At 43.9% G+C, this 27,182-nt stretch overlaps 1 protein-coding gene across 2 annotated transcripts; it reads left to right on the top strand.

Annotated features, from left to right (window-relative positions):
- Positions 1–26,930, top strand: SEPHS1 (selenophosphate synthetase 1). Of its 2 annotated transcripts, none has more exons than NM_001075316.1 (9): positions 1–197; positions 2,924–3,193; positions 9,140–9,243; positions 11,183–11,290; positions 11,961–12,115; positions 13,946–14,036; positions 15,916–16,015; positions 22,416–22,628; positions 25,058–25,445. In NM_001075316.1, the coding sequence occupies exons 2-9, from the start codon at positions 3,001–3,003 to the stop codon at positions 25,270–25,272; spliced, it is 1,179 nt and encodes a 392-aa protein (NP_001068784.1). In that variant the 5' UTR covers positions 1–197; positions 2,924–3,000; the 3' UTR covers positions 25,273–25,445. The 2 variants fall into 2 exon arrangements, with proteins under 2 accessions (NP_001068784.1, XP_005214232.1); XM_005214175.5 differs by lacking the exon at positions 1–197 and adding an exon at positions 648–1,027 and having other exon boundaries at positions 25,058–26,930.
- The last annotated feature ends 252 nt before the right edge of the window (positions 26,931–27,182 follow it).

Here is a 27,182-nt window from a genome sequence, read left to right as displayed (position 1 = left end):
CCCGGCAGGGGCCCGCCGAGGCAGGCCGAGCCCCCGCGGCGCCCAGGCGCGGGCCGGGGCCCTCCCGCCCTCCGCGCCGCCGCCGGGAGAGGCCTTTTTATTCAGGCGACGCTTAAGGGAGCCCGGCCGCGCCCGGTGCATTGTGGGAGCGGCGGAGTCCCGTTCGCGGGAGGAGGCGGAGGGCGCAAAGCGAACCGGTAAGCGCCTGGCTCGGGGAGGGGGGGCGAGACACCAGGCTTAAAGGGGAATATTCGTCCGCAGGCCCAGGGCGGCCGTGCGGATCCCCCCGCGGGCCGCCCGGGCGCGCCGGGAGCCGTGCACGACCGGCGCTCTGCAGCGCTGCCTGGAGAGGGGCCGAGCCAGGGCTTGGTGGGGCCGCTTTAAAAAAGAAGCACCGCCCGCGCCGCCGCCGCCGCCGCCGCCGCGGCCGCCGCGCGGGGCCGGGGAAGGAGGGAGGGAGGAGAGGGCGGGGGAGGAGTGGAGGGGGAGGGCGGCGGCGGCGACGCAGGGGTTAATTTTTTCGCCCGCCGACATTTTTTGTGCGGCGGCGGCCCGCGCGCGCGGCGAGAGAGCCCAGCCCGGTCCCCGGGGCGCGGCGCCTTCAGGCCCTCCCCGCCTCCCCCCCGCCCGCGCGCGCCCTCTCTTCGGCCCCGCGGGCGCCTCCTGACGCCTGGCGCCCCGGCCTGGCCGGCCCGCGAACCCGAAGACCCATCGCGGCTAGTGGGGCCGTGCGGGCCTCGCGCCCTCCCCGCGGCCTGGGCCGCGCGGTTCCCGCTGCCGCCGGGACAGAGAGCGGGCGGGCGGGCATGGCCCCGTCGGCTGCCCCGCTCCGCCTCCTCCTGGCCGCGCCGCACAAAGAATCCGGGCCCGGGTGGCCTTTAAAGGCGGCAGCCAGGGATTTAAGGTGTCCCCGAGCGCTGCCCTCCGCCGCCCCGACGTGTGCTTCCCGCTGGGCACGCGCCCCTTGCGCCCAAGTCGCCGCGTCCTCCCCGTTGTTTGTTTCCTGGGCTTGGGAACCTTGGGGGAGGTAGGTACCGGGCCGGGGCTGCCCTCTTAACTGCCCCCACTCACCGCGCTCCCCCGGCTCTGCGGCCAGCTTGGCGCCCTCGTTTGAAAAAATTAAAACGTGGCTGGGAAAAAAAGGGTTAACCGTTGCTTTAAATATTCATGTCATTGTTTTAAAGGTGTAAACAGGCGGCTTTGGGGTTCTAGTGGACTGCATATTATGCAACCCACCCCCCGCCCCGCCATTAATTTCACCTTTCTTCAGGGCCCCCCCCCCATCTCCAAAAAAAGCAAGATTTTTTTTTTTTTGGATTGAGATTTGTGTGATCTACGTCCCTCATTCTATTTGGAAATTTGAAACTCCTGAGTGCCTTCTGGGCTTAAGGTGTTTTAAACTTTTTGCCGTTAAAAATCTTGGAAGATTTAAAAGGAAGCTAGTCTCCTGAGTTCCAGATTCCCCTCCCCGCCTTTATTTTTGGATAGGGATTGGAGGTAGGAAAATAACTGGATGCCTCGTGAGTTGGATTTTTTTCTGACCCTGGTAGGAGTGAGGCGGTGTTAAGTGTGAGGCATTTGGTGAGGAAAGGACTGTTGTTTTTGTTGCAAACCCTTCCAAGTCAAAGTGCTGTTGGACTTTCCCAGCTGTAAAATGGCTTCAGAATTCCCATGTCTGTAACTTGATTAGCCTCGCGCCCTCCTTTTGCACAGGTGTTTTCTTGGACTGTCGGAAGGTTCACTGCTTTACAGTTGTAGGTTTCAAACCAAAATCATTGCTCACCCCAAACATGGTTTTGTAAAGACAGTTTGGATGACTGCCTGAACTCAGGCTTTGTGAGATTTATTTTAAATGAGTGATGTGCTTCCCAAGGGATCGAAAACTCTATAAATGGGAATTATGTTCTTAAACATGAATTTTATAGGGGAAACTGACCTTAAAACTTGGGGTGTCTGTTATTCTGTGCCCAATAAAGCATCAGTCTGGAAGTTTATAAACCCCGGGAGCGCAGGAAAGGTTTTCATTTAGCCCCAAGGCTTCAAACTTAGAAAGATTTGTTCCAGAAACTTCCAGTGGTAACCCAAACTATAAATGCTAGTGATTTAGTACAGTTTATCACTATAGATCTGCAATGAAACAGTAAGGAGTAGTAGTATACTTTGTCAATGATGTGTGTTTACTAGTTAGTTGGGCAGCATTTGCTTTCTAGGAAATAGCACTGAATTAAAACATCAGAGAACTAACTTTCCACTGCTCTGTTGTAGAAAATGAACCTTGCTGTGTTAAAACAGCCATTCCAGGTTTCAAATTGTGTTCTTTAGACAGGCTTCCTATAGTTTTGGATCATTTTGTGTACTTCTGACTTGGAATCAAAATCTATTTTTCTAAAATCGAATTTAGCATCATAAAGAATTTCATCAAATCCATATCCATCAACTTCCATTTCACCAAAAATGCCTGTTAGGTATTTTATTTTTCTTTTAGATAGCAAAAGGTCTTCCTGAAAAGTCACGTTAGCCAGGGCATCTCATTTCTAAACCATAGTACTTCCTGGTTGATAGGTGAAGTGACTCGTTTTCCTGTAATGCCATCAGCTAGAAGAACGTTTGGGACTTTTTGCTCAAGATGGCACTGTGTCCTGTAAGCCAGCTGGCCCATAGTTCTGTCTTCTTGGTGCCCCTCGCAGCCACAATTATAACAACACAGATGCAGAACATGTCTCTAATGGTACAGTCACTTTTTAAGACTTACCTGGCTTGTACATCACTGTGTCAAACCATTCTGGTCCCAGATGGCTGTTTTCCTATCGTCTTGGTGATTTCAGCCCATTCCATGTTTACTTTTCACTGTCATATATTCACTTGATTCTTGCCAAGTACTGGTGAGAACTCAATGGTGTCTTTGTGTTTTGGTGCTACCCAGGTGGATCTATAAAGAAACCAGCTGCGTAGGAGAAGGAGGGGAGGAGCCCGGCCGTGAGGTGTGTGGGCCCAAGAACCATGTCTGCACGGGAGTCCTTTAACCCGGAAAGTTATGAATTGGACAAGAGTTTCCGGTTAACCAGATTCACTGAACTGAAGGGCACTGGCTGCAAAGTGCCCCAAGATGTCCTGCAGAAATTGCTGGAGTCCTTACAGGAGAACCACTTCCAAGAAGATGAGCAGTTTCTTGGAGCAGTTATGCCAAGACTTGGTATGTGAACCACTGTTTTCTTTCATATTTCCCGAGTAGAGCATCTTGGATGCATTATTAGTGAGTCAAAAACCGGAGTTCTCTTTTCCCATGTTGCCTTTAAAAAAAAAAAAAAATTCTGCAAGAAGGATTCAGAGCAAAGCAGTGGTAACTTACCTTATAACTTATTTGGAGGAACTACGTGAAAAGCATCAAGAAATGTGCTCTAACCATTTTTAAACTTTAAAGTATATGAGACAACTGTTAACAGTAAAGGTATTTTTTATTCAATCAGATTAGAAAAGATAGTGGTTCTGCATCCTTGTACAGGACTGGGAGAACAGTGACTGGGTTGGGAGGAACTCAGGGCTCCTCTGCAATAGGCATCACTAGAAAAGTTCCCATGGGAGGAAGGAGAAGAAAAGTGCTCCAGACATAGAAGGCGGGAGCACTGAACTGGGTCTGTACTTGACCCCAGCTTGACATCTGGACTTGAGAGCTGTGTTTCCTTGATCCAGTTCCGGATGTACTTAGTGATTTACCCTTCCCCAAACATTGAGCTCAGAAAGAAAGTCTCAGCTGCAGGGATGTCTGTTAGCTTCTGTGTGTGCTTTGTTCAGTATGTGATGCAAGACTTGTGATCACTTTGCCTTTTGAGTGTTAGTTGTATATTTTAGGAGCTTGTGGATGTTTTGTAATTACAGTGTGTGACTTGGTTAGATTTCCTGCATAAGGTTTTAATTGCCTTTCTTTTTGCCTATATATGATCACACTCGATCTCATAACATTGGTTTTGAACCCAGGGTACTCCTTTCTTTCCTGATTGTATAAAGCAGAATTGCTTTGGGTGGGAGAGAGGAAAACTCACTTCCTGCACTCTCAGGGCCTGTAAGGGCTCCTAGGAGCTCAATTAGAAAACTTCTCTTGGGAATTCCCTGGGGATCCTTGGCTAAGACTTTGAGCTTCCAATGCAAGGAGTCCGTGTTCAGTCCCTGGTCAGGGAACTAGATCCCATATGCCACAACTAAGACCCGGTGTAGCCAAATAAATTATAGAAAAAGAAAACCGTCTTCATCTATCTAAAGTCTCAGTGTGGAAAAATAACATGTGAATGAGGTGGAGTGGATGTCAGCTTACTTGTCAAGGAATGAGAATATACTGAGAAAATCGTTAGATAACTTTGGGCACCAACAAATGCAGTAAAAACCTCATGGATGGGACTTCTCTGATGGTCCAGTGGTTAAGAATCCCCCTTGCAATGCAGGAGACAAAGGTTCGGTCCCTGGTGGGTGAACTAAGATTCCACATGCCTCGGATCAGCTAAGCCTGCAGCCTACAGTTACTGAGCTGGTGCACTCTCGAGCCCGTGTGCCACAGGTACTGAAGCCCATGAGCTCTGGAGTCCATGCACCGCAGCTAGAGAGTCTGTGCACTGCAGCAAAAGATCCTGCGTGATGCAGTGAAGATTCTGAGTGCCGCAGTTAAGACCCAACACAACCAAGTAAATAATTAAATTAAAAACAACAGCAGCAACTTTATGGATAAAGCAGTAATTCCCTTCTGTAACTGCCCTCGTTGACTTATTGAGCGCTCAGGCAGTTGGTCCTTCCAGCAGCCCTGTGGTGCTCAGGAAAGCTGGGTAGCCTGTTTCCTGTCATTTGGTGGGGGTCAGAACTTGAAATCCACATTTTTCCATTCCTCTGCTCACCATACTGCTTGTCATCTGATTTTTCAGTCCAGACATGTTTGTGGGGAAAGAAGCTGCATCAGCTGTAACTCAGCAATGACAGCAAGGGAACAGGCCAGGAGAAAGAGATAATAAGTGTTACTCTGTACACTCTTGTTAACCCTCCTGAGCCTCAGTTTCCCCATCTGTAATATGGGCTAATAATACCTGTAGTTTGCAACTGAGTACCAGAAATTATCTGTGTATGTATGTGTACCATATCTGCACCCACATACATAATACATACATGTTTTTATGTATAAGGTATGTATGTATACACATAAGTCTGTTGATGTGTTTTTAAATTTTTTCTAAAAGTGTCGTATTTTCGGCATTCTAAGGATAAGCCATAACAGTTGTTAAAGATACATGTTTATTGTATCTGACGAACTGTTATGATAAGTATGTCTTGGAAGTTGGTACATGTGGCACTTCCATGGTGGTCCAATGGCTAAGACTCTGCCCAGGTTTGATCCCTGCTCCGGGAGAAGGCAATGGCACCCCACTCCAGTACTCTTGCCTGGAAAATCCCATGGACAGAGGAGCCTGGCAGGCTGCAGTCCATGGGGTCGCTAAGAGTCGGACACGACTGAGCGACTTCACTTTCACTTTTCACTTTCATGCATTGGAGAAGGAAATGGCAACCCACTCCAGGGTTCTTGCCTGGAGAATCTCAGGGATGGGGGAACCTGGTGGGCTGCCGTCTATGGGGTCGCACAGAGTCGGACACGACTGAAGTGACTTAGCAGCAGCATCAGGGAACTAGATCCCATGTATGGCAACTAAGACCCAGCTCAGCCAAATAAATAATTTTTTCAAAATTCTTAAAAAAAAAAAACCACTTGGTACATCTGTTGCTGATGCATAAGCTTTGTCACATGTTGACAGCTGCTGGCTAAGGAGGGAGTTTGATGATTTAGGTTTTTTTTTTAATTTATTTTTAATTTTTTGCTGGATGGCTTCAGTCTTGCTGAAACCTTCTAGAATTCCCCTTCAGCCACTGATTAAGCACACCCTACTCTGTATTTGAGGCTTCCTCCACTCTGGCATCTTCCTTTATTTCCACCTACGCTGTGCCTCTGTCCTCTCTCATACTTGATACACTCGTTTTCAAATCCCATGGCCTAACCTGGGCTCACCCTCTCTGTCTTCTATTCTTGAAATTTGATAGGGGATTTGTAAACCACTCACTACAGACTAGTGCTGTCCCAAAGAAAAATGAGATGAGCCCGCTGTGTCATTTAGATTTTTCTACTACAGGTAGTTCCATTAAAAAAACAAAAAAAGAATCAGGGACTTCCCTGGTGGTCCAGTAGCTAAAACTTCTTGATCCTAATGCAGGTGGCCTGGGTTTGATCCCTGATTGAGGAATTAGATCCCACATGCCACAACTAAGCATTCACATTCTGCAACAGAAGATCCTGATGCTAAAGTTAAGACCACCCAGCACAGTCATATAAGTAAATAAATAGTTTTAAAAAATAGTTCAGTTCAGTCGCTCAGGCATGTCCGATTCTTTGCGACCCCATGAATCACAGCACTCCAGGCCTCCCTGTCCATCACCAACTCCCGGAGTTCACTCAAGCTCATGTCCATCGAGTTGGTGATGCCATTCAGCCATCTCATCCTCTGTCGTCCCCTTCTCCTCCTACCCCCAATCCCTCCCAGCATCAGAGTCTTTTCCATTGAGTCAGCTCTTTGAATCAGGTGGCCAAAGTATTGGAGTTTCAGCTTCAGCATCAGTCCCTCCAATGAATACCTAGGACTGATCTCCTTCAGGATGGACTGGTTGGATCTCCTTGCAGTCCAAGGGACTTTCAAGAGTCTTCTCCAACACCACAGTTCAAAAGCATCAGTTCTTCGACGCTCAGCTTTCTTCATAGTCCAACTCTCACATCCATACATGACCACTGGAAAAACTATAGCCTTGACTAGATGGACCTTTGTTGGTAAAGTAATATCTCTGCTTTTCAATATACTATCTAGGTTGGTCATAACTCCTTCCGAGCAGTAAGCGTCTTTTAATTTCATGGCTGCAGTCACCATCTGCAGTGATTTTGGAACCCCCCAAAATAAAGTCTGACACTATTTCCACTGTTTCCCCATCTATTTCCCATGAAGTGATGGAACCAGATGCTGTGATCTCAGTTTTCTGAATGTTGAGCTTTAAGCCAACTTTTTCACTCTCCACTTTCGCTTTCATCAAGAGGCTTTTGAGTTCCTCTTCACTTTCTGCCATAAGGGTGGTGTCATCTGCATATCTGAGGTTATTGATATTTCTCCTGGCAATCTTGATTCCAGCTTGTGCTTCTTCCAGCCCAGTGTTTCTCATGAGCTACTCTGCACATAAGTTAAATAAGAAGGGTGACAATGTACAGCCTTGACGAACTCCTTTTCCTATTTGGAACCAGTCTGTTGTTCCATGTCCAGTTCAGGTGAATTTAATTCTACTATGTTTTAACTTTATATGTAAAAATGTCATTTGGATGCATAATTAATGTAAAACACTGCTAACGAGATGCTAGCTGAGATTTTTCTCAGGTCCAAGTGTTTAAAACTGAGTGTGTGTTTTACACTTGGCAGCGCGTGTCACTCTGAAATTGCCATATCTTACCATGTGTGGTTGGCAGTTCCCATGTGGACAGCACTAGACCCTCCTAAGCATGCAGTGGTGTCCTCGTGGAGAGAGGATGTGTGGGTGATGGGAGCTTCTTGTCAGCCCCAGGAGTGTGCTCAGGAGTCACGGTCACACTCTCTGATGCTGGATAGAGAGAGAGAGAAATTAACTGCTCTACAAATCAAGATTGAATTCAAGTTGAAGATTCCCATGTTGGGAAATACTTAAAGCTAACTTTCGGCAACTCTTTTTTAGTGTCTCTTTCTATAGACCTGTAGTTTATATGGAAACCTAAAAGGGAACCTTCCCTCTTTTCCAAAGTGAATAGTAATGTATTTGGAATACCCAGTTGTTGGAATGATCAGTTTCAGGAGAATCATGTGAGTTTAATTGTGGTTCTTGCCTTGTTTCCACTTGAGTGCTGCAGAGTATCATTAGTGGGCATTTTTGTGCACATGCATCGAATGAGATGAACTGTTGCACACTTCCTGATCGCTGGTAATGAGTGTTCCATGGTCACAAATTTGTGAGGCTTGCCATTCTGAAAGAAAACCTTCTATTCCCTAACTGGATCTTCCACCAAGAGTTTCTGCTTTGCCATCTAGGGTGGTAATAAAAAAATCAGCCTGCCATCACAGAGTGATGTTTTACTAAACTTGATTTTATTTCTGTATTAGTAATAATGGGTCAGACCTTGACAGACTGCCCCTGGGACTCAGCCTGTCTGCGGGGGCAATTGTGAAAGCTCACAGGTAGTCCTCTCTGTGGGATTTGGGTGTGATTTATTCTTGTTTCATTTGGGATTCTGGGTGAATCTACCTGCCTCCTTTTGTACTTCCTCCTGATTTGTCCTTTGCCCATTGTGTTGCAAAGTCGAAATGCTTCCTAAGGGCTGGGGGGTGTCCCCTTGAGAGATGTGTTGGGAAAGCACGTAGTGTTTGCATTACAAGTGTTGTTTTTTTTTTTTTTTTTAAAGAAATATGACCTACAGTAACTAGTCTTGACTGTTTCTAAACCAATTTCAGGAAAGGGAATAATCTCTAAATAGCCCATCAAGTGTAAGACCCCGTGGGCACCACAGTGCTTATGCGCGTGCTTGATTAATCGATGAATACTTGTTCTAGCTTTGTCCTTTTTGGGTCATTTTTTACTAAAATGTGGAATAGCATTTTACACATTTATATGTGTAAAATATTTTACAGATTTTCTGTTGGAAAAACAGAATGATACCCAAAGATGTACTCTTGGCTAACTATGGAGAAGACAACCCAAGTTCCTTCTGTGCTGTTCTCATCTTTACGTAAATTCTCTGTGGTGCCAATCACATGATAACAGTAAAAGAAAGGAAAATTTCTCTTCAAGGCATCATTAGAGTCTCAAAATTGTACCGTGTTGAAGTTGAGTCTTCACAGCTAACAAATTGTCTTCTCGTTTGCTATCTTAAGCTGGTTTTGTTTTGCATTTATTTCGGTTATACTTCTTGATAGGAAGCACATTGCTTTGTTGGCAGTGAGCAGTGTTCCATAAGAGTCCTGTGCAAAACCCCTCCTGTTAGACACTGAAGGTACAAAATGACCCCACTCTCCTGTTGACTTCTGGATGATGGTGACTCCCGTCTTTGCAGGCATCGGGATGGACACCTGTGTCATTCCTCTGAGGCACGGCGGCCTTTCCTTGGTTCAAACCACAGATTACATTTATCCCATCGTCGATGACCCTTACATGATGGTGAGTTTGACCCTACGTACTTTTACGTCTGGAATTGCTTACTCACTGGGTTTGGAGTGGTAGCTGGGTTTTGTGTGTGTGTGTGTTTTTGTTTTTGTTCTGTGCAGACTGTTGTTACTCCTCCCACCATGACTCTGCCATTGAGGGTCTGACTTGATTGCTCCCTTGCTCACACTTGGTACCGTGCGTGAGGCAGGCAGAGCGGATGTGGGGTGTCCCCTGCTGCTCTCGTACCTATGCACGTCTTTCTGCCAAAGCACCTGTTCAGTGTGTCTATGGAATGATGTGTTTCTAGTTTTCTCCTTTTGTTTCCTTGTCCATGTTTTTCTTTGACATTTGTAAACTCCACTTTCCTGTGTTTCACTATCCTCTGTAATAGGACAGATCCTGCATGTCTGTCCAGATCCTGCATGTCTCTGTCCAGAAATAGAGAGCTTAGCATCTCACCACAATGAACTTAACCATTGATCCTGATTCTGGTCACGCCTCTCGCCATGTCTGTATTCCATAGGGTAACCCGTGGGTCTCCCTGCTGATCACGCTCCACTCAGATACCCCCACCTGCTCATTGTGGGGTTGCTGCCAGCAGCCCCTCCATCTACACAGCTGGACCCTTCCTTGCACCCTGGCAGCTGGGAGGAGCCAATGAAGAGATTGGGAACATCTTATCCATAGAAAGTGCCAAAGGCCCCTCCTGGTGCCAAGGGAAACGAGGCGAGGAGGGAGTGTTCACCACTCAGGTCCCAAGACAAGCACATGGGCTCCCAGAAACCTGTCTCCTGCCCACACAGCCAGCTGTCTCTCCTCTAAAGCAGTGCTCCCATGCATGCCATACCTCTGGTGTCCTATCTGGGGGCCCAGGTGGCTGGAACCAGAATGCATCCTCTCCCAGCATCTCGCGGAAGGACCTGAGAGCCTAGCACAGAGGGAGCAGCACACCTCTGCAGCCTGGCCTGTGGTTGGCACCTCCCAGCATGCCAACCACACTGCCCCTGTTGCCTTGTGAGTGAGTCACAGGAGGTGATCCAGCTCCCTGCCAACCTGCCCAGAAGTTGTAAGACAACATAACGATAAACCAGCAATGAAATGGCCACTGGAAGTGATATAGTAACTTGCAGTTTGATTACTCTTATGTCAAAAGAAAAGTTTGTCATTTTCTCCTTTGCTGTTTAGAGAAAGGCAACTTTAAACATTTTTTTCAATCTCCGTCGGCAGTAGAAAATCTTTTATTTTTTATAAATAATTATTAATATTAATAATTATTAAAATAACTAGAAATTATTTTCTATTTTATTTTCCACCTTTCTATTGAGTACTGTTCAAAGTTCCTCAATAAAACTATATAGTTTACTAGGAATTGCCTCCCTTTTTCTTAGAAAACAATCTGGTTTCAGGGCTAGGTGTTATTCATTTCTTCTATTTTTTTTTTAAACCAAGATGATTTTCCTGTTTCTCTCATACAACTTTGGAAAGGAGTCCAAAAATTTCTCCGAGTACATAAAATCCATCTTCTCTGTAACCAATAAAAGTTGGCCCTTTTTAAGAATCTGTTCAGGATAAGTGACTGTTTCCACATTTTCTTTAAGATGTTTGTTCCCCAGCATTTCCACTCTGGCTCCTCTGCAACCATCTGCACCATGCCCACTTCTCTCCACCATCTCCCTGCTCTGGGTTCTGCACCTAAATAAATGGCAGCTTTCTCCTGATGTTTTAGAATGGTGAAGAACATGGAAATGCTGCGTGCTGCATGGAGGAGAGGTGGTGGCAGGAACGTCTGAGCTTGGTTCTGTGATGGAGGAAAGGCAGCGAGTGTGAAGCACAGCTGCTGAGGCCCACATCCTGGAAAGTCCCCTCCCTGGTGCCTCTGGGCAGCTGAGCTCTCTGTGCCTGCCCTGGAAAGTCCCCTGGGGTCCCCGCTCACGTCTCCCTTCTCTTCCAGGGCAGGATAGCCTGTGCCAACGTCCTCAGTGACCTCTATGCCATGGGGGTCACGGAGTGCGACAACATGCTGATGCTCCTTGGAGTCAGTAATAAAATGACGGACAGGGTGAGTAGGAGCCTTCCAGCCCAGGCTGTGGCACCGAGGCCGTCACCCTTCCCTTTGGTCACTGGCTGGTGACATAGACAGTGGTGGGGTCGGGGTGTCCCACTGCTCACCTGGAGCATCTGTGGCCTCCCTGCCTGACCTGTTCTTTGACTCAGAGGTGAATTCCTGTTTAGATTATTTTTGACAGGTAATTGGTTTCATCCCCACGCCCTGCCATAGTTCGCCCTGCGCATAAGAATTGAGCGTTCAGTGGGCTCTTGTCTGCCCCCACAAGGTGCTCTTGGGCCTCTGCTTGGACACAGCCATCTGGGGCAGACGTGGGGGTGCACGTGAGCTGGTCTTGGGTGGTTGAGGACCGTGTAGAGAGCCCATTCAGATGCAGGCAGCCCTGCACACCCAGCCCATTTCCAGAGTTCACTTCTGTTGTCCAAGCTCCATTCACATTGTAACCTGCAGCCTCTTCAAACTTGTGATAAAAGGGCTACAGAGTGAGCTGTTACTCACTCTGTAACAAAAGTGAGCTCTTTCTGTTACTCCCTTCCCCTTCTGGAAACTCTGGTTTTATGATCTTTTCTGGTTTATGATCTTTTCATAGCTGTAAGTGTATAGACTCTCTTTTCCAGGTCTTCAGCTGAATGATGTGACTTTTAATTTTCCTTTTAAACCCTAGGAAAGGGATAAAGTGATGCCCCTAATTATACAGGGTTTTAAAGATGCAGCAGAGGAGGCAGGAACGTCTGTAACGGGCGGCCAAACAGTGCTAAACCCCTGGATTGTTTTAGGAGGTGTGGCTACGACTGTCTGCCAGCCCAACGAGTTTATCATGTAAGTCGTTTTTTTGTTTCATGTCACCTGGCCTGGTTCGCTCCCCACAATTTCACATAACATAAAATTCAGTTTTTTAAAGTATACAGTGTATTGGTTTTTAGTATTCATAGACTTATATAACCATCACCACTGTCCAATTCCAGAACATTTTCATCTCCTCAAAAAGAAACCTCGTATTCATAGCAGCTACTACTAACTCCCTCCTCCCCCATTCCCTAAAATCCACAAATCTACTTCTGGTCTCATGGATTTGCGTGTTTTGGGCATTTCATATAGATGGAACTGTGCAACAAGTGATGTTTTGTGTCCGGCTTCTTTCACCTAGCATGTTTGCAGGGCTCATCGTGTTGCACGTGTGTTGGTGCTTCATTCCTGTTTATGGCTGAATAACAAACACTCCGTGCTATGGGCAGACCGCAGTGTGTCCACCCATTCATAGGCCACAGGCCTCTGGGCTATTTCCCCCTGTTGCGAGTGATGCTGCTGTGAACGTTCGTGTGCAAGTTTCCTGTGTGGACATAGGTATCAAAAAGACAGTGAACAAGTCTTGGTGAGGATGTGGCGACACCGCAGACCGTGTCCATGGCTGTGGGGAATGTAAAATGGTGCGGCTGGTTTTGTTCCTCGGGTTCAGTAGTCACCACATGACCCAGTAATTCTTAGATATCTGCGCCTGGGAACTGGAATGTATGTCCACACAGAAAGCTTGCACATGAATGTTTATAGCAGCATCACCCGCTTCTTTACTGTTGTTTTTGATAATAGCTGTCTTAGTGGGTGTGAGATGATACCTCAGTGGGTTTTGATTTGCATCTCCCTGATGGCTAATGCTAAGAACATCTTTTCATGTGCCTTCAGGCCATTGCCACGTCTTTGGAGAAGTTTCTCTCTTAACACAAGTTGTCACTTTTCATGTTTGAGAAAACCTTATTAAGAAAAATTAAGAAAATTATTAAAATCTTATTAAGAAAACCACCTTGCCCTGTTCTCTGAAGGAATCAGAAGCTCCATTTGTGGAGTGGGTTTTGTGAGCGGGTGCCGGGTCCACGTGTTTCACAATTCCAGAAGCGTGAAAGGGTGTGCCTGCGGGTTTTTAACCCACCTGGATGATTGTTGTCCACTGTCGGGGGACCAGACGACTGTGTGGACAGTTCCTTGAACCAGGACAAGAAAGACATGAGTGCTAGTCATGAGGGTACTTAGTGAGACAGGAGTTTTGTTCGGGGGCGCAGTCTTTGTGTTTTTAGGGGTGCCTTTTTTTTTTGGTATTTGCCTTCTGTCTTTAAGACAGGGCCCAACCAGGGATCCTGGGTACCAAGGAAACTTACTGGTTATAACTGAATTTGACACACTGATGGTAAAATTACCAAAACAGACCCATAATGGAACAGCCTGAGAAAGCCCACCTGCATCTCTGTTATATAAGTGATTGTAAAAAAGAAAGAACAGTGTTTGTTTCAGAAGTCTTGTTGCCTCAGAACCTTGGTGGGTCTGTGTTGAAAAGTACAGAGCGTGACTGAATCAGGGCCTGATGATGTCTTTGAAGTCTAAGCAGTTTGCCTTTTTGGGAAACTAGTAAGTCATCGTCCTGAGTGTTGAAGTTGTGGCCTCTCCACTTTTCATTTAATGCTTCGTTTTGTTCATCCGTCGCCCCAGCAGTAAGTGGTAAAGCTCTGCTGCCAGTACATGGCAGTAGTTGGCTTAAATATGAGTAAGTGACCGCAAACACACGTGGTTTTACTAGCCTTTGCTTTCTTTTGTTTAACCGATGGTGAGCTTATCTCCTTGGTTAATTTGATGAGAAACTGCCAGTGTTCTCTTCTTCAGGCCAGATAATGCAGTGCCGGGTGACGTGCTTGTCCTGACAAAACCTTTGGGGACGCAAGTGGCCGTGGCTGTGCACCAGTGGCTGGATATTGTAAGTGACCTTCACCTTCTGGTGTCAGCAGTGTGTCTTCTCAAATGAGCTCTTGAGGACTCCCCTGGTGGTCCCGTTGCTAAGACTCCATGCTCCCAGTGTAGGGGGCCCTGGGTTCGATCCCTGGTCAGGGAACCTGATCCCACGTGCCCCAACTAGAGGTGCTGCATGCTGCAACTAAAGATCTCATGTACTGCAACTAAGACCTGGCCAGGCAAGTAAATACATATATATTAAAAAAAAAATTTTTTTTTTTTGATGCACTCTTCTAGTTGAGTACCAGAGAGTATAGTGTCAATCTAGACCTTACAGAAATCCTGGGAGTTGTCCCTGTTCTTTTATTAAATCCAAGTTTCATGAGTGCTTAAAGTTCAGAAGTACTCCATAAAGAGAATTTGGGAAACAGTTGAGTTTATCTGTTCATTAGTTAATGAGCTGGCTATATCTTATCATTGAAAATTAATACATAAGAGAATGTGTGCAAAGTTTGATATTTGAGGTATAAATAAGGCCAGGCTTATTGACAATTTCGTCATGAGTGTTTTGGTCATTTCTGGTTGCTTGTTTTATCTTTTTAAGCTAATTAGTGAATCAGAACATTTTGATAAATAATCATCTTATGGAGAAAGCATCTAGAATATAAAGATACTTATCCTGAGTCACTTTCTACTGCAGTATGATCAATCATTCTTCCTTTAAGACTTTCTTCATTGCTGTAGCAACTCAAAAATGAATGACTGTGGTATATTCTCACATATCTCACTGCTTTCAATTTCTGCAATTGACATCTGAAACCACTAGTCCTGAGAAACAATTGGAAAAGAGTAATTTTATGTTACTCATCAATCAGATAGATCTTAATTTGACACACAGCAGAGAGAATCTCTAAGGAGGCCGTATTCTTTAGATATTTTTCCCTTCTTATTCAGCAATGATGGGGACATTTCCCATCTAGTATGATTACTTGTCAATCAGACCACAGGACTTTGCTTTTTACCAATTTCTTAAAGGTGCTCAGAACTGGAAAAAAGCAAGTTTCAAAGACTTAAGTAACAGAGTGATACCCTTTCATAAAGGTCAGAAGCAATCAAAGAGTATTGTTTGGGCGTCTGTATGTATGAGGATACTGCTTTTCAAAAGGCGGGAAAATGACAAGTATAAAATTCAAAATCGTTGTTACCTCTTGGGGAGAGCTGAGGGGCAGGGAATAAGGGAGGTACACAGATAGATTTCCATTGGGCGGTAGATTATTGAGTGTTGCTAAAAATGAGTGAATTCATGAATGCTGGCCATTAATGTACCATGACTGTATGTCGTGAACCCAGCATCGTGACGCTAGGCTCTTTGACTATCAGACTGGGGAAGAAGAGGGAAGACAGTGGCGTTTCAGAGGATGTGCTGTGTGGTCACTCTCAACGTCATTGGAGCCAATGCTAAGTTGAAGTTCTTTCCCATTCATTTGTCCCTCAAGAGGACTTGCTCTCAGAATTCAGGGAGAGTCAGTAAGAATATTAACACAGTTAACACGAAAACATGAAAATTGTGAGCCATCAGTTTACGAGGGGAGATGAAGAGGAGAACCTAAGGACATTCACAACTATCCTGCTGGTTTCACGTTTCCACTAAACTGCAGTGTTGGAATACAGAGGTGCAGCTGAGAGCAGAGAAGATGCCATGATAGTAACGTCTAGCGGACACCTAAAATAATAATCACGGGGGTTGGGGGAGTGGGGAGTTAGAAAACTTAATTTTGTGTGCAGAATTAGATAAGTAAAACTCCTCAAGATGACTAAGGAAAAAATAGGCTGTTTCAGTGGTTAGAAACAAAGATTGATCACATTTTTTCTCTTTGCTCCCTCATCTGTGTTCCTGTCATCAGCCTGAGAAGTGGAATAAAATCAAGCTAGTGGTCACCCAGGAGGATGTGGAGCTGGCATACCAGGAGGCGATGATGAACATGGCTAGGCTCAACAGGACAGGTACGGCTGGGCCGGGTCAGCAAGCTTTCTGAGACGCAGGAAGGGAGCTCTTTCAGGCTTTGTGGGCCACGGTCTCAGTTGCACTGATTTTTTTTCTCCTCATGACTCTTTTAACATTGTTTTTTTTAAAAAAAATCTTAGCTGGAGGAACTGGCCACCAGCCAGGTTTGGCCAGTGACTGCACAACCCCTTCTGTTAGTGCCTAGAGCCCTAACCCACCTGGATTCCTGGTGGGAATCCAGACACCTTGCGTGTTCTTGACATAAGCATGGGGTAAATGTGATTTGCTTTAGAGGAGAAAAAATCATATGCTTATTATAGGAAAGTTTTTAGAAAATATAAAAAGTAAAGGAAAAACATTGTTCATAGTCCCACCACCCCAAAATAACTTCTGTTAATACTTTTATGTATTTTTTTTAATACTTTTATGTATTTTTCTAAGATTTTTATCCATGTTTGGTTGGTTGGTAGTTTACTTTTATCTTATTGTTGATGTTGTAAACTAATGGTTAGCATACATTTTACTTGTATTTGGAATTTGGCGGGGGCAGGTCATGGAGCCATGGAGCGGCATGCCAGATCTTAGTTCCCCACCCAGGGAGGGATCAAACCCATGCCCCCTGTAGTGGAATTGCATAGTCTTACCCGCTGGACCACCAGGAAAGTCCCTGGAATTTGCTTTTATTCTTAATATTACTAAATTCTTTTTTCCATATTATATAATTCTAATACACATGATTTTTAATGGCTAGATGTTCTATCAGAACAATATGCTGTAACTAATTTGCCTTTTGCCTACTTTTGAACAATTTATTTTGAGATAAAATTTTTCTGTAATTTTTTTTCCCTGCATTCCAAGAGTATGTCTTTGGCTTTATTCCAAATTAAGTTGAATTGTAATTATTTAATTCTTTGTTCTCTGATACTCTCATCACTTACAACAAAGGTTTTTCATTCCTACTTCTTTTACTGTGCCATGTTTAAGAAGTTTTTTTTTTTTTGTCCTTCAAATTAAGTAGTTTAACAGTTAGAAAGTGATTTGTAATGGATTTAGTTTTACTCATATAGATTTTTAGTTTACTTATATTTGTGCAGTTAAGAGTCCTCTATCCTTAAGTTTTAGACATTCTTGATAGGGATATGGCAGAACACTTTGGTCGTATGCAGCAAAATTAAGTGTACATTTATTTTGACCCAGAATTCCCACTTCCGTGAGTCTATCCCAAAGCTACAGTGGCCAGAATATGAAATAACGTGTGTACAACACTATTCGTTGAAGCACTATTTATAATTGCAAAAGAAGGATGCAATCTGAAGGTCCATCACTGGGTGACTGACTGGGATTGTCTAGTCTCCATGCACAGTGGAATACTATTCCCTAGAAAAAGGAATGAGAGAGCTTTATTACCAGGAAGCTATCTGTAGGATATGGCCATTGAAAAAAGCGAAGGACAGAGCATGTATGTAGTATGCTACGTTTTGTGTGTTCATAAATAAATAGGAAGTAATAATGTGTATTTTATACTTTCAAAAAGAAACAGTGGAAAAATAAGTCATTAACAAAAATTATTACATATACAAGAGAACAGGGAGGAAGCAGACCCTCTGAACATGCTTTGTTTCATAAGTTCAACTTGGAAACAAATGTTTTATGTAGTTTTCTATACTTAAATGAAAAGAGCATATTTTATGAATCCAAACCAGATTTTTTAAGGTTGTCCAACGTACGTCTAAGCTAGTGGCAAAATGACATGAAGAAGAATTATTTCAAATCTCTTTGAGCCTGGTATTTTCTGTGTACATCCTTAAGACAAAAATCCACAAAAATATTTCATTGTTGTCAGTGGGTTTGTGTTTGTGAGAATGTTGTATACTGAGATAAATAAGTGAATGTAATTAGGAACAAAGACTTTAGAGAGAAGTAAGACGATCTAAGTAAGAGAAGTAAGACAGTTTTAAATTAATTAAAAACTATCATCTTTAATTTTGAATTATCAGTGTGAACTCAGGATTATTTTTTTTCTCTGAAAATGTTTATTTCTGAACCTGTTGAAAAGACCTAGAAGCAGTGAAGGGTGGAGTCTTATTGCCCCTGGTCGGAAAGTTACTGTTTTCCACTAAAAAGTACCAGGACTCCCTGGGGAAATGGCAGGTTCCAGCTCTGGGGCAGGAAGTACAGAAGATAAGCTTGATTTCCTGTGCCTGGAAGTGGTGGTGGTGTCACATCCCCACAACTTCAGGGGGCTCCCACTTCATGGGGGTGGAGGGTACAGTTTGACTATCAAAGACCAGAGTGACCATATCAAGTATCTAAACAAATGATAATTAAAACTTCTTGGTCACCTGGGTCACCAACTTGTTCTAAAATAAAAGTGGTCATCCTTTTACTTTACCTGTCTTGTATAGAGTGAATTTCAGGGAAACCGAATTTTCTCAAAAATTCTTTATCGAAATCATATAAATACAGGAAGAATGGTTGAATTACAGAGTTGCCATTTTTGCTGTCCCATGATTAAATGAACCTCAAGACAAAAAAAACATCAGTGGCTGCTAGAAGCTTTTAGTGAAAGGTTCATGTTGATGATGTTACCCCCCATTCCCCATGAAGGATTCTTGCCAGAAAAAAAGAACCTGAGTCTCTTCGAGCCTTGGTCCTAAACACCAGTACAGGAAATAGAGAAGATGGTAGAACATGCTTGCATCGGAGAAGATCCCCAAATCCAGAACGGAGGAGATGCTGTAGGAAAAAGTGGCTCAGTCTCCACAAATAAATGACACTGAGAGGAAACTGTTGTGATGTTTCAGAGAAAGCAGTCAAATGTAGTGTTCATTTTGTTGGTATGATAATGATATTGTGGCTGTTACAATTTTTTTATCTTTTAGAGGCACACATAGAAATACTGATAGCTAAGGGACATGACTGGGGTTGGCTTTAAAGTTTCCATATCACCTCTCACATCCCCCAGCAAGCAGGCAGGAAAAGATGAGACCCCAGCAGATTGGTGGTAACACTTGAGGCTGGGTATTGTTAGGTATGTGGGAATTCATGGTGGTGTGCTCCTCTCTCTGCTTTTGTGTTTCATTGAAATTTTTATAATAAAAATTAGCAACAGTCATTCCGTATATAAGAGAAGTGGTGACCAATACCTTAAAAGTAGAATCCCTTTTCCCTAGTGGCTCAAGCGGTAAAGAATCTGCCTGCAATGCAAGAGACCTGGGTTCGATCCCTGGGTCAGGAGGGAGAAGGGAATGGCTACCCACTCTAGCATTCTTGCTGGAGAATTCCGTGGATATAGAGGAGCCTGGCAGGCTACAGTCCACAGGGTCACAGAGTTGGACACGACTGAGCGCCTGACACACACTTACTGACTGTAGGATTCATTGTGTCCTCTTGTCCACTCTGGTACTCAGAGCTTGTCTAGGACGGCGTCAGGAAGAGCTGAAGTGGAGGTTATGGCTTTGCTAAATGTCCTTGACTGACCCACTGTGCCAGGTGTAGGTATGTGAATAGGATGGCCTGTTCTCAGTGTTGCTTAGCTAGCACTATGAACCAGAATGGGGTCAATTCTCCTCTCAGCGTGTGTTGTTGATGATATACCTAAGTAAAAGATTCTGGTCTAAGGAAAGATAAATGAGAGATTTGATGAACTTGTGCTTAGTCACTAAGTTATGTCCAACTCTTTGGGACCCCGTGGACTGCCTCCTGCCACACTCCTGTCTGTGGGATTTCCCAGCCAAGATACTGGAGTGGGTAGCCATTCCCTTCTCCAGGGGATCTTCCTGACCCAGGGATCGAACCCAGGTCTCTTGCATTGTAGGTGGATTCTTTACTTTCTGAGCTACCAGAGAAGCCCAAAGAGAGAAAATGTATATCAAAAAGCAGGTCTTTGCTAGTGGTATAGTGGATAAGAATTTGCCTGCCAATGCAGGGGACACAGGTTCAGTCCCCAGTCCTGGAAGATTCTTCATGCCATGGAGCAAGTAGGCCTGCATGCCACAAATACTGAAGCCCACACGCCCTAGAGTCTGTGCTCTGCAACGAGAAGCCACTGCAGTGAGAAGCCCGAGCGCAGCAACGAAGACCTAGTATAGCCAAAAAAAAGAGAAAGCATTTACCCCAGAGCACTTCTGTAAACATATGGCATATTTCATTTCATGAGAAAGACACTTAGTTTTTAAAAATTAGCAATTCAGTTACTCTCCCCATCCCCAAAGTGAAATACATAGGTGCGACTCTAAAAACATGTCCAAGTTCTGTATGAGGAAAACTATAAAACTGATGAAACAAATTAAAGATGTAAATAAATGGAGGTATTCCGTGCACATGGATAGAACTCAGTATTGTCAAGATGTTAGTTCTTCCCAACTATAGGTATAATGCAATCCCAACTGCAGTTCTAGCAAGTTATTTTGTGAGTATCAGCAAACTGATTCTGAAGTTTACATGGAAAAGCAGTGGACCCAGAACAGCCAACACGGTGTTGAGGTTGGAGGACTGACACCTCCCGACTTCAAGACTTCATATAAAACTGCAGACATTAAGATAGTATGTTGTTGGTTAAAAAAGAGAGGTCAGTGGAATAGAATAGAAAGCTGAGACATGGGCCTGCATAAGTATAGTTAAACTGATTTTTGACAAAGGAGCAAAGGATAAATCTTTTAAAGAAATGGTTCTTAAAAAATTAGACATCCATAGGTAAAAAAATGAATCTGGACACAGGTCTTAAACCCATCATAAAAATAAACTCAAAATGGATTGTAGACCTAAATGCAAACATGCTAAACTCCTAGAAGATGACATAGGAGAAAACTTGGGTGATCTTGGGTTTGATAATAGCTACTGGGATAACACCAGAAGCACAAATCCATTAAAAAAAAGACAAGTTGGACTTAATTAATATAAAAAACTTCTCTATAGAAGAGACTGAGGATGAAAAGACAAGCCACAGACTGGAAGAAAATCTTTACAAAACACATGTGACAGAGGACTGGTATCCAGAATTGGCAAAGAACTCTTGAGACCCAACAATAAGAAAATCCAATTAAAAAACGGTGGGGGGAGGGGGGGGTGGAGAGAGCTGAACAGACACCTCACCAAAGAAGATACACTGATGGCAAATAATTATATGAAAAGATGCTCCACATCGTATGTCATTAGGGAATTGCACATCCACTAGAATAGCTAAAGTCAATACCAAATGCTGGTGAGGGTGTGGACAGCCCATTGCTGATGGGAATGCAGAATGGTATAGCTGCTTTGGAAGATAGTTTGGCAGTTTCATGCAAAACTAAATCTGCTAATGTGATCTAGCAGTTGTGTGCCTTGGTATTTGCTCAAATGAATTGAAAGCTTCTATCCACCCAAAAGCCTGCACATGGATGTTTGTCGTAGGTTTATTCAAAATTGCCAAAACTTGGAAGTAGTTGGTAAATATATAAATTTATATTTATATAAATTAGTATAAATATTAAAGTCCTTCAGTAGTTGGTAAATATATAAATAAACTGTGGTCCATCTAAACAGTGGAATATTGCTCAGTGCTGAAGAGAATTATCACGACATGGAGGAGCCTTAAGAACACATTACTGAGTGAAAGATATCAATCCAAAAAGATCAAATTCTGTATAATTCCAACTCTGACCTTGTGGAAAAGGCAAAATGATGGAGAAAGTTGAAAGATCAAGGGTTGGAGGAGTGGGTGAAAAGTTGGAACTTGGGATTTCCAGGGAAGTGAAAATACTCTATGATACTCTAATGACTGGATACACGAGCTCATACTTCTGCTGCACGCATAGACATCAAGAGTGAACCCCAGTGTAAACTGTGAACTGGAGTTAACAGTAACATATGAGTCCTGACCTGTCAAGGCAGCACACTGATGCTGGCTATTACTGTAGGAGAGATGGCTGGGGGGTAGGGACAGTATGGCAACTTTCTGCTAAATTTTCTGTAAACCTAAGACTATTCTAGAAAATGTACTAATTTTTTTTAATTAAAAAATAAAAGATTAACCTTTCAGATACCAGGAATGTACCTTGAATTTAGATCAGACAGTCTTAAAAGGTCTTGTTCTTTGATTTTAGGAGAGTATGACAGATTTATCTTTCATTGAGGTAGCATTTCCTCTCTACAGATATTTTGGTTTACTAGGGCTTTACTGTTGGTTGAAGCTGCTGTTCCGAGTGATTCAAAATGAACTACAAAACCAACTTTCAGAATTTTACTCCAGGTTTTACTAATCTTTAAAATCCAGCTTTCATCATTCCTGTATGCCGTCTTCCTGACGAAATAGCAGTTTTGAGACCAAAGCATCTGTAAGATTTTGAGTTGAGGAGGGGTGTTTTCTAGGAGTCTCTGTTCATGACACCAGATGACAAAGGCTTCTCTGTCCTCCGGCAGCGGCAGGACTCATGCACACATTCAACGCCCATGCGGCTACTGACATCACGGGCTTCGGGATTCTGGGCCACGCACAGAACCTGGCCAAACAGCAGAGGAACGAGGTATCCTTTGTGATTCACAACCTTCCCGTCCTGGCCAAGATGGCAGCCGTGAGCAAGGCCTGCGGAAACATGTTTGGGCTCATGCATGGGACCTGCCCAGAGACATCAGGTACCGGGGCCCTGGCCCGGGTCAGGGGTTAATGCTGGTGAGGCCAGTGGGACCTCCCTGAGGAGGAGCAAGCCAGGTCCAGCAGCAGGGCCCCAAGGTGTGAGGTCTTGGCTGGGAGCATCTTCCACCTGCTGCCGTCTGCCACTGTGTCTTCATGCCATCCTTCCTGTGATGAGCAGCGTTGTTTTCAGTCCAGTGTTTGGTGATGGGATGGGAAGAAGGGAGGATATGGGGAAAATAGGTCATCACCTAGTTTCCATTGGAAACTCAAGAAATAGCTAATGTATCCATAGGTTACATTGACGAGGCTGTATTTTTTCCTTGCAAAAGTCTAAAATTAGTGTTTTAAGAATGAAATAGTATATGATATCTCCAAATTACCATTTTTATTTTTGTCCCCCCCCCCCCCTTTTTTTTTCTTTATCTGGACTCTGTCTCATCCTTTCAGTTCTATCCCCTACCCGCCCCACCTTCCTCCCCCTAGTCTCTCTTACTTCTGTTATACTTCCTCTATAACTCAGGAACTGTTTCCCTGTCCTGGTAAAAGAGTTGAAATATCTGGGAATGAAGTAAAGTACCCATGCCTAGACTGAACCCCTAGGTAGTCAATCTGAGGTTGGCCTGGTCATAAGAAATTCTGACCCCTAGAAGCTAAGACCACGAAGCCCCACCCATGCACCAGCCCTGGGGGTGGGGATGGTGGGGGTCGTCTCAGGTGGGCCTCTCAGCCATAGAGAGGACCCTGCCACTTCCTGACCTCAAAATCACAAAATCCACTTCCTCGAAGTGTGCTACAAGAGGGTAGCTGAACTGTTGGTAGAACAGCACCTGCTGCCTGGCAGGTGTAGAATCAGTGTGAATGAACTAATGAATATTACCAACTAATATAGTTTGTCTCTATTAAAAAATGAAAAGTGTCTCATTTTTTTGTAAAAGGTCATACATATTTTTTTCCCATTGTGTTTCTTCTACTTAAAAATACATTAAATTATTCTGGCCTAGCTACTCGGGTACCAATGAAGATTTATTTTCACATATTTTGTATTTTTCTATTTTGAAGTTAATGACAGAGCCAGTGACAGAACCTAGATACTTTGAGGCACACACACTTTTATGGCCTTCAGTTCAGTTCAGTCGCTCAGTCGTGTCCGACTCTTTGCGACCCCATGTATCGCAGCACGCCAGGCCTTCCTGTCCATCACCAACTCCTGGAGTTCACTGAGACTCAAGTCCATCGAGTCAGTGCTGCCATCCAGCCATCTCATTCTCTGTCATCCCCTTCTCCTCCTGCCCCCAATCCCTCCCAGCATCAGAGTCTTTTCCAGTGAGTCAACTCTTTGCATGAGGTGGCCAAAGTACTGGAGTTTCAGCTTTAGCATCAGTCCTTCCAAAGAAATCCCAGGGCTGATCCCCTTCAGAATGGACTGGTTGGATCTCCTTGCAGTCCAAGGGACTCTCAAGAGTCTTCTCCAACACCACAGTTCAAAAGCATCAATTCTTCTACACTCAGCCTTCTTCACAGTCCAATTCTCACATCCATACATGACCACAGGAAAAACCATAGCCTTGACTAGATGGACCTTAGTTGGCAAAGTAATGTCTCTGCTTTTGAATATGCTATCTAGGTTGGTCATAACTTTCCTTCCAAGGAGTAAACAACGTCTTTTAATTTCATGGCTGCAGTCACCATCTGCAGTGATTTTGGAGCCCAAAAAAATAAAGTCTGACACTGTTTCCACTGTTTCCCCATCTATTTCCATGAAGTGATGGGACCAGATGCCACACGATCTTAGTTTTCCGAATGTTGAGCTTTAAGCCAACTTTTTCACTCTCCACTTACACTTTCATCAAGAGGCTTTTTGGTTCCTCTTCACTTTGTGCCATAAGGGTGGTGTCATCTGCATATCTGAGGTTATTGATATTTCTCCGAGCAATCTTGATTCCAGCTTGTGGTTCTTCCAGCCCAGCGTTTCTCATGATGTACTCTGTATATAAGTTAAATAAGCAGGGTGACAGTATACAGCCTTGACGTACTCCTTTTCCTATTTGGCCTTAGTTTTTAAATAAAAAAAAAAAATGAAAAGCGTTTTTTGGTAAACTGACTCCATGTAGAGAATCAGATTGAAAATGTAAGGTTCTCTTTTGTTAATCCTTTCAAGCGTTGCCTGGGAAAGATTGGCACCACGTATGTTGCTGTGTCTCAGACACTTCACTCCTACACAGCATCAGATGATTCACAAGGAACGTGTTTTCATGACTTAAAAGTTTGTTGTGTGTGTTTTGAAATATAGTAGAAGTTGAGCAAGGAATCAGTTAGCGACTCCACAGCGCGGTCTGTGGAATAGACGCAGGCAGTGTAGACCTCTTCTGGGGAGACAACAGCATCACCGCTAATGGTGCTCCTTTTTTCTCCCTTTCCCTTTTGCCAGGCGGCCTCCTGATCTGTCTACCGCGTGAGCAAGCAGCTCGATTCTGTGCAGAGATCAAGTCCCCCAAGTATGGTGAAGGCCACCAAGCATGGATTATTGGGATCGTGGAGAAGGGTAACCGCACAGCCAGGATCATAGACAAGCCCCGGATCATTGAGGTCGCACCGCAGGTGGCCACCCAGAATGTGAACCCCACGCCCGGTGCCACCTCGTAATCTAGGCTAAGGCAGCTGTGTGGTTTTGTTTTTAAATAGCTCTATTTCCTTTATCATCATTTCAATTAAAGACTATAAACAACAACGAAAAATCTCATTGTGTCTACACATCTGGTGACCTTAGGTCGATTTGTGAGTGGATGCAATTAATCAAATAAAATCCATTGCCTTTTTTTCCCGTTACATTAACTGAAGATGCACCTAATCTTGAGGCAGCTTCTGAGTTGAGAATTATATTGTTATCCAATACTGTTGATTCATTTTGAATCTTTAGACACTTATCTCTTGCCGAGTAGGCTCTTTTTAAAGGTGCTTTCACGTAGCACAGACATTACCTGTCGTAGTGTATAGCAGTTTGTGTCTTTTCATTTTATGTATATTTATCATTATCCGCCCGATCCTTTTTGAAGTGTCTGGAATGGTATTCTGGAAAGACAGGATTGGTGAGGGAGTGACACAATGGTGTCCCAGTAGCAAGAGGGTTGCATGAATCCTTCTAGTCTTCTAATTCAAGAGCATCTCTTTGACCCAAGGGTGCATTCAGCTAAACCAGGCAAGTGCTTAACTGCATGGAAAGCACTTTGAAGACAAAAAAGAAATGTTCTTTCTTTCTTTTTTTTGTAGCCTTCCTAATACTTGCAGTAGTATCATTAACTGTTTTCTTTATTGATAGCAAAAAAGGACACTTTTTGCAATGTAATTAGATGTTCAATAGCACAGCAAGGATTTGCCTCTGAAAGGGGGTTCATGTATAATACTCATTTACAAGTCAGCATATAATTAACTACACAAATAATTTTTAAATATAATCAATAATAATAAAGACTGTTCTGTGGATAGTTGTGTTTAATACATTTTATATTTTGTATAGTGATTTCAGACCTTTTGTTTCCTTAAAAGCCAGCTGTTTAGCCTGAGTCTTAGCATTATTTTGTCCCTTGCGCCAGTACTTTTCCATGCACGCTTCCTGTGATCTGTGTGGAAACCTGCATTGGCCAACCATGCAGCTCGAACTTCAACTTGTTATTCAAATAAATATTTAATTTTTTTTATTGCTCTTGTATAATCAGATGCCCCGTTTAGTATTATTTTAGAAGCATCAAGAGGGTTTTGGCTAAAATACAATTTATTGGGGGAAAACTAGATTTTAGTTTTATAAAACTTTCAAGTCTTTCACGGGACCTATATTTTCTTGAATTAAATTTTGTAGTTCTAGAACAAATAGGTGATCTAAAAAGGTGTTTATCCGTGTTCCTTAAAAACAGAGGCTTCCTTTTATTTTCACCTACTGACCCAGTAGGAGAGGCTCCTCTCCTCACGTGTCACACTGTCCCCGCATGTCCCACCGCCCGCTTCTGAGCGCTTCCTGCCTACAGGCACCAAAGTCGAGAATGGCTCAACTTCTTGCCAAAGGAAACCACCACGCGGGAGCAAAGCCCTGGAAGAGGCTCTACCTTGGACTCGTCCTCCTTCAGGAGCCAAAGCGCAGCCTCTTTGCACACGTTACTGGAACTCAAGCCATTAACTTCAGTGTGTAGGACCAAGGGGCTGCAGCGAACTGAAGTTAACTGGACACTGGGTAGGGACTGATGACCGTGTTGGTCCTTAGAAGCTGCAAATTGGTGGTCAGCAAAATAAAATGTGTTGGAAACCTCTGAGTGAGATGAACATACTGTTGAGCTTTTTTTTTTTTTTTTCCCTTTAAGGTTTGGTGTGATGGCTAAATCTGAACTACTTTCAGAGTTGATCATGTCTTGAATGCTGATGGTTTCCTTGGTGGCAGGTCTGTTGAGAAAGTGAGCTAATCGAATGATGCTCTGAGGAAATGATTGTGAATATTCATGTTTTATAAAGAGGAAATGCTGGGTGTTTAGAGGTCCATGTAAATGAGGAGGAATAACTAGGCTTTA

This window comes from Bos taurus, chromosome 13, assembly GCF_002263795.3.
Source record: "Bos taurus isolate L1 Dominette 01449 registration number 42190680 breed Hereford chromosome 13, ARS-UCD2.0, whole genome shotgun sequence".
NCBI classification, from domain to species: Eukaryota; Metazoa; Chordata; class Mammalia; order Artiodactyla; family Bovidae; genus Bos; species Bos taurus.
This window is presented reverse-complemented; position numbering and strand designations above follow the sequence as displayed.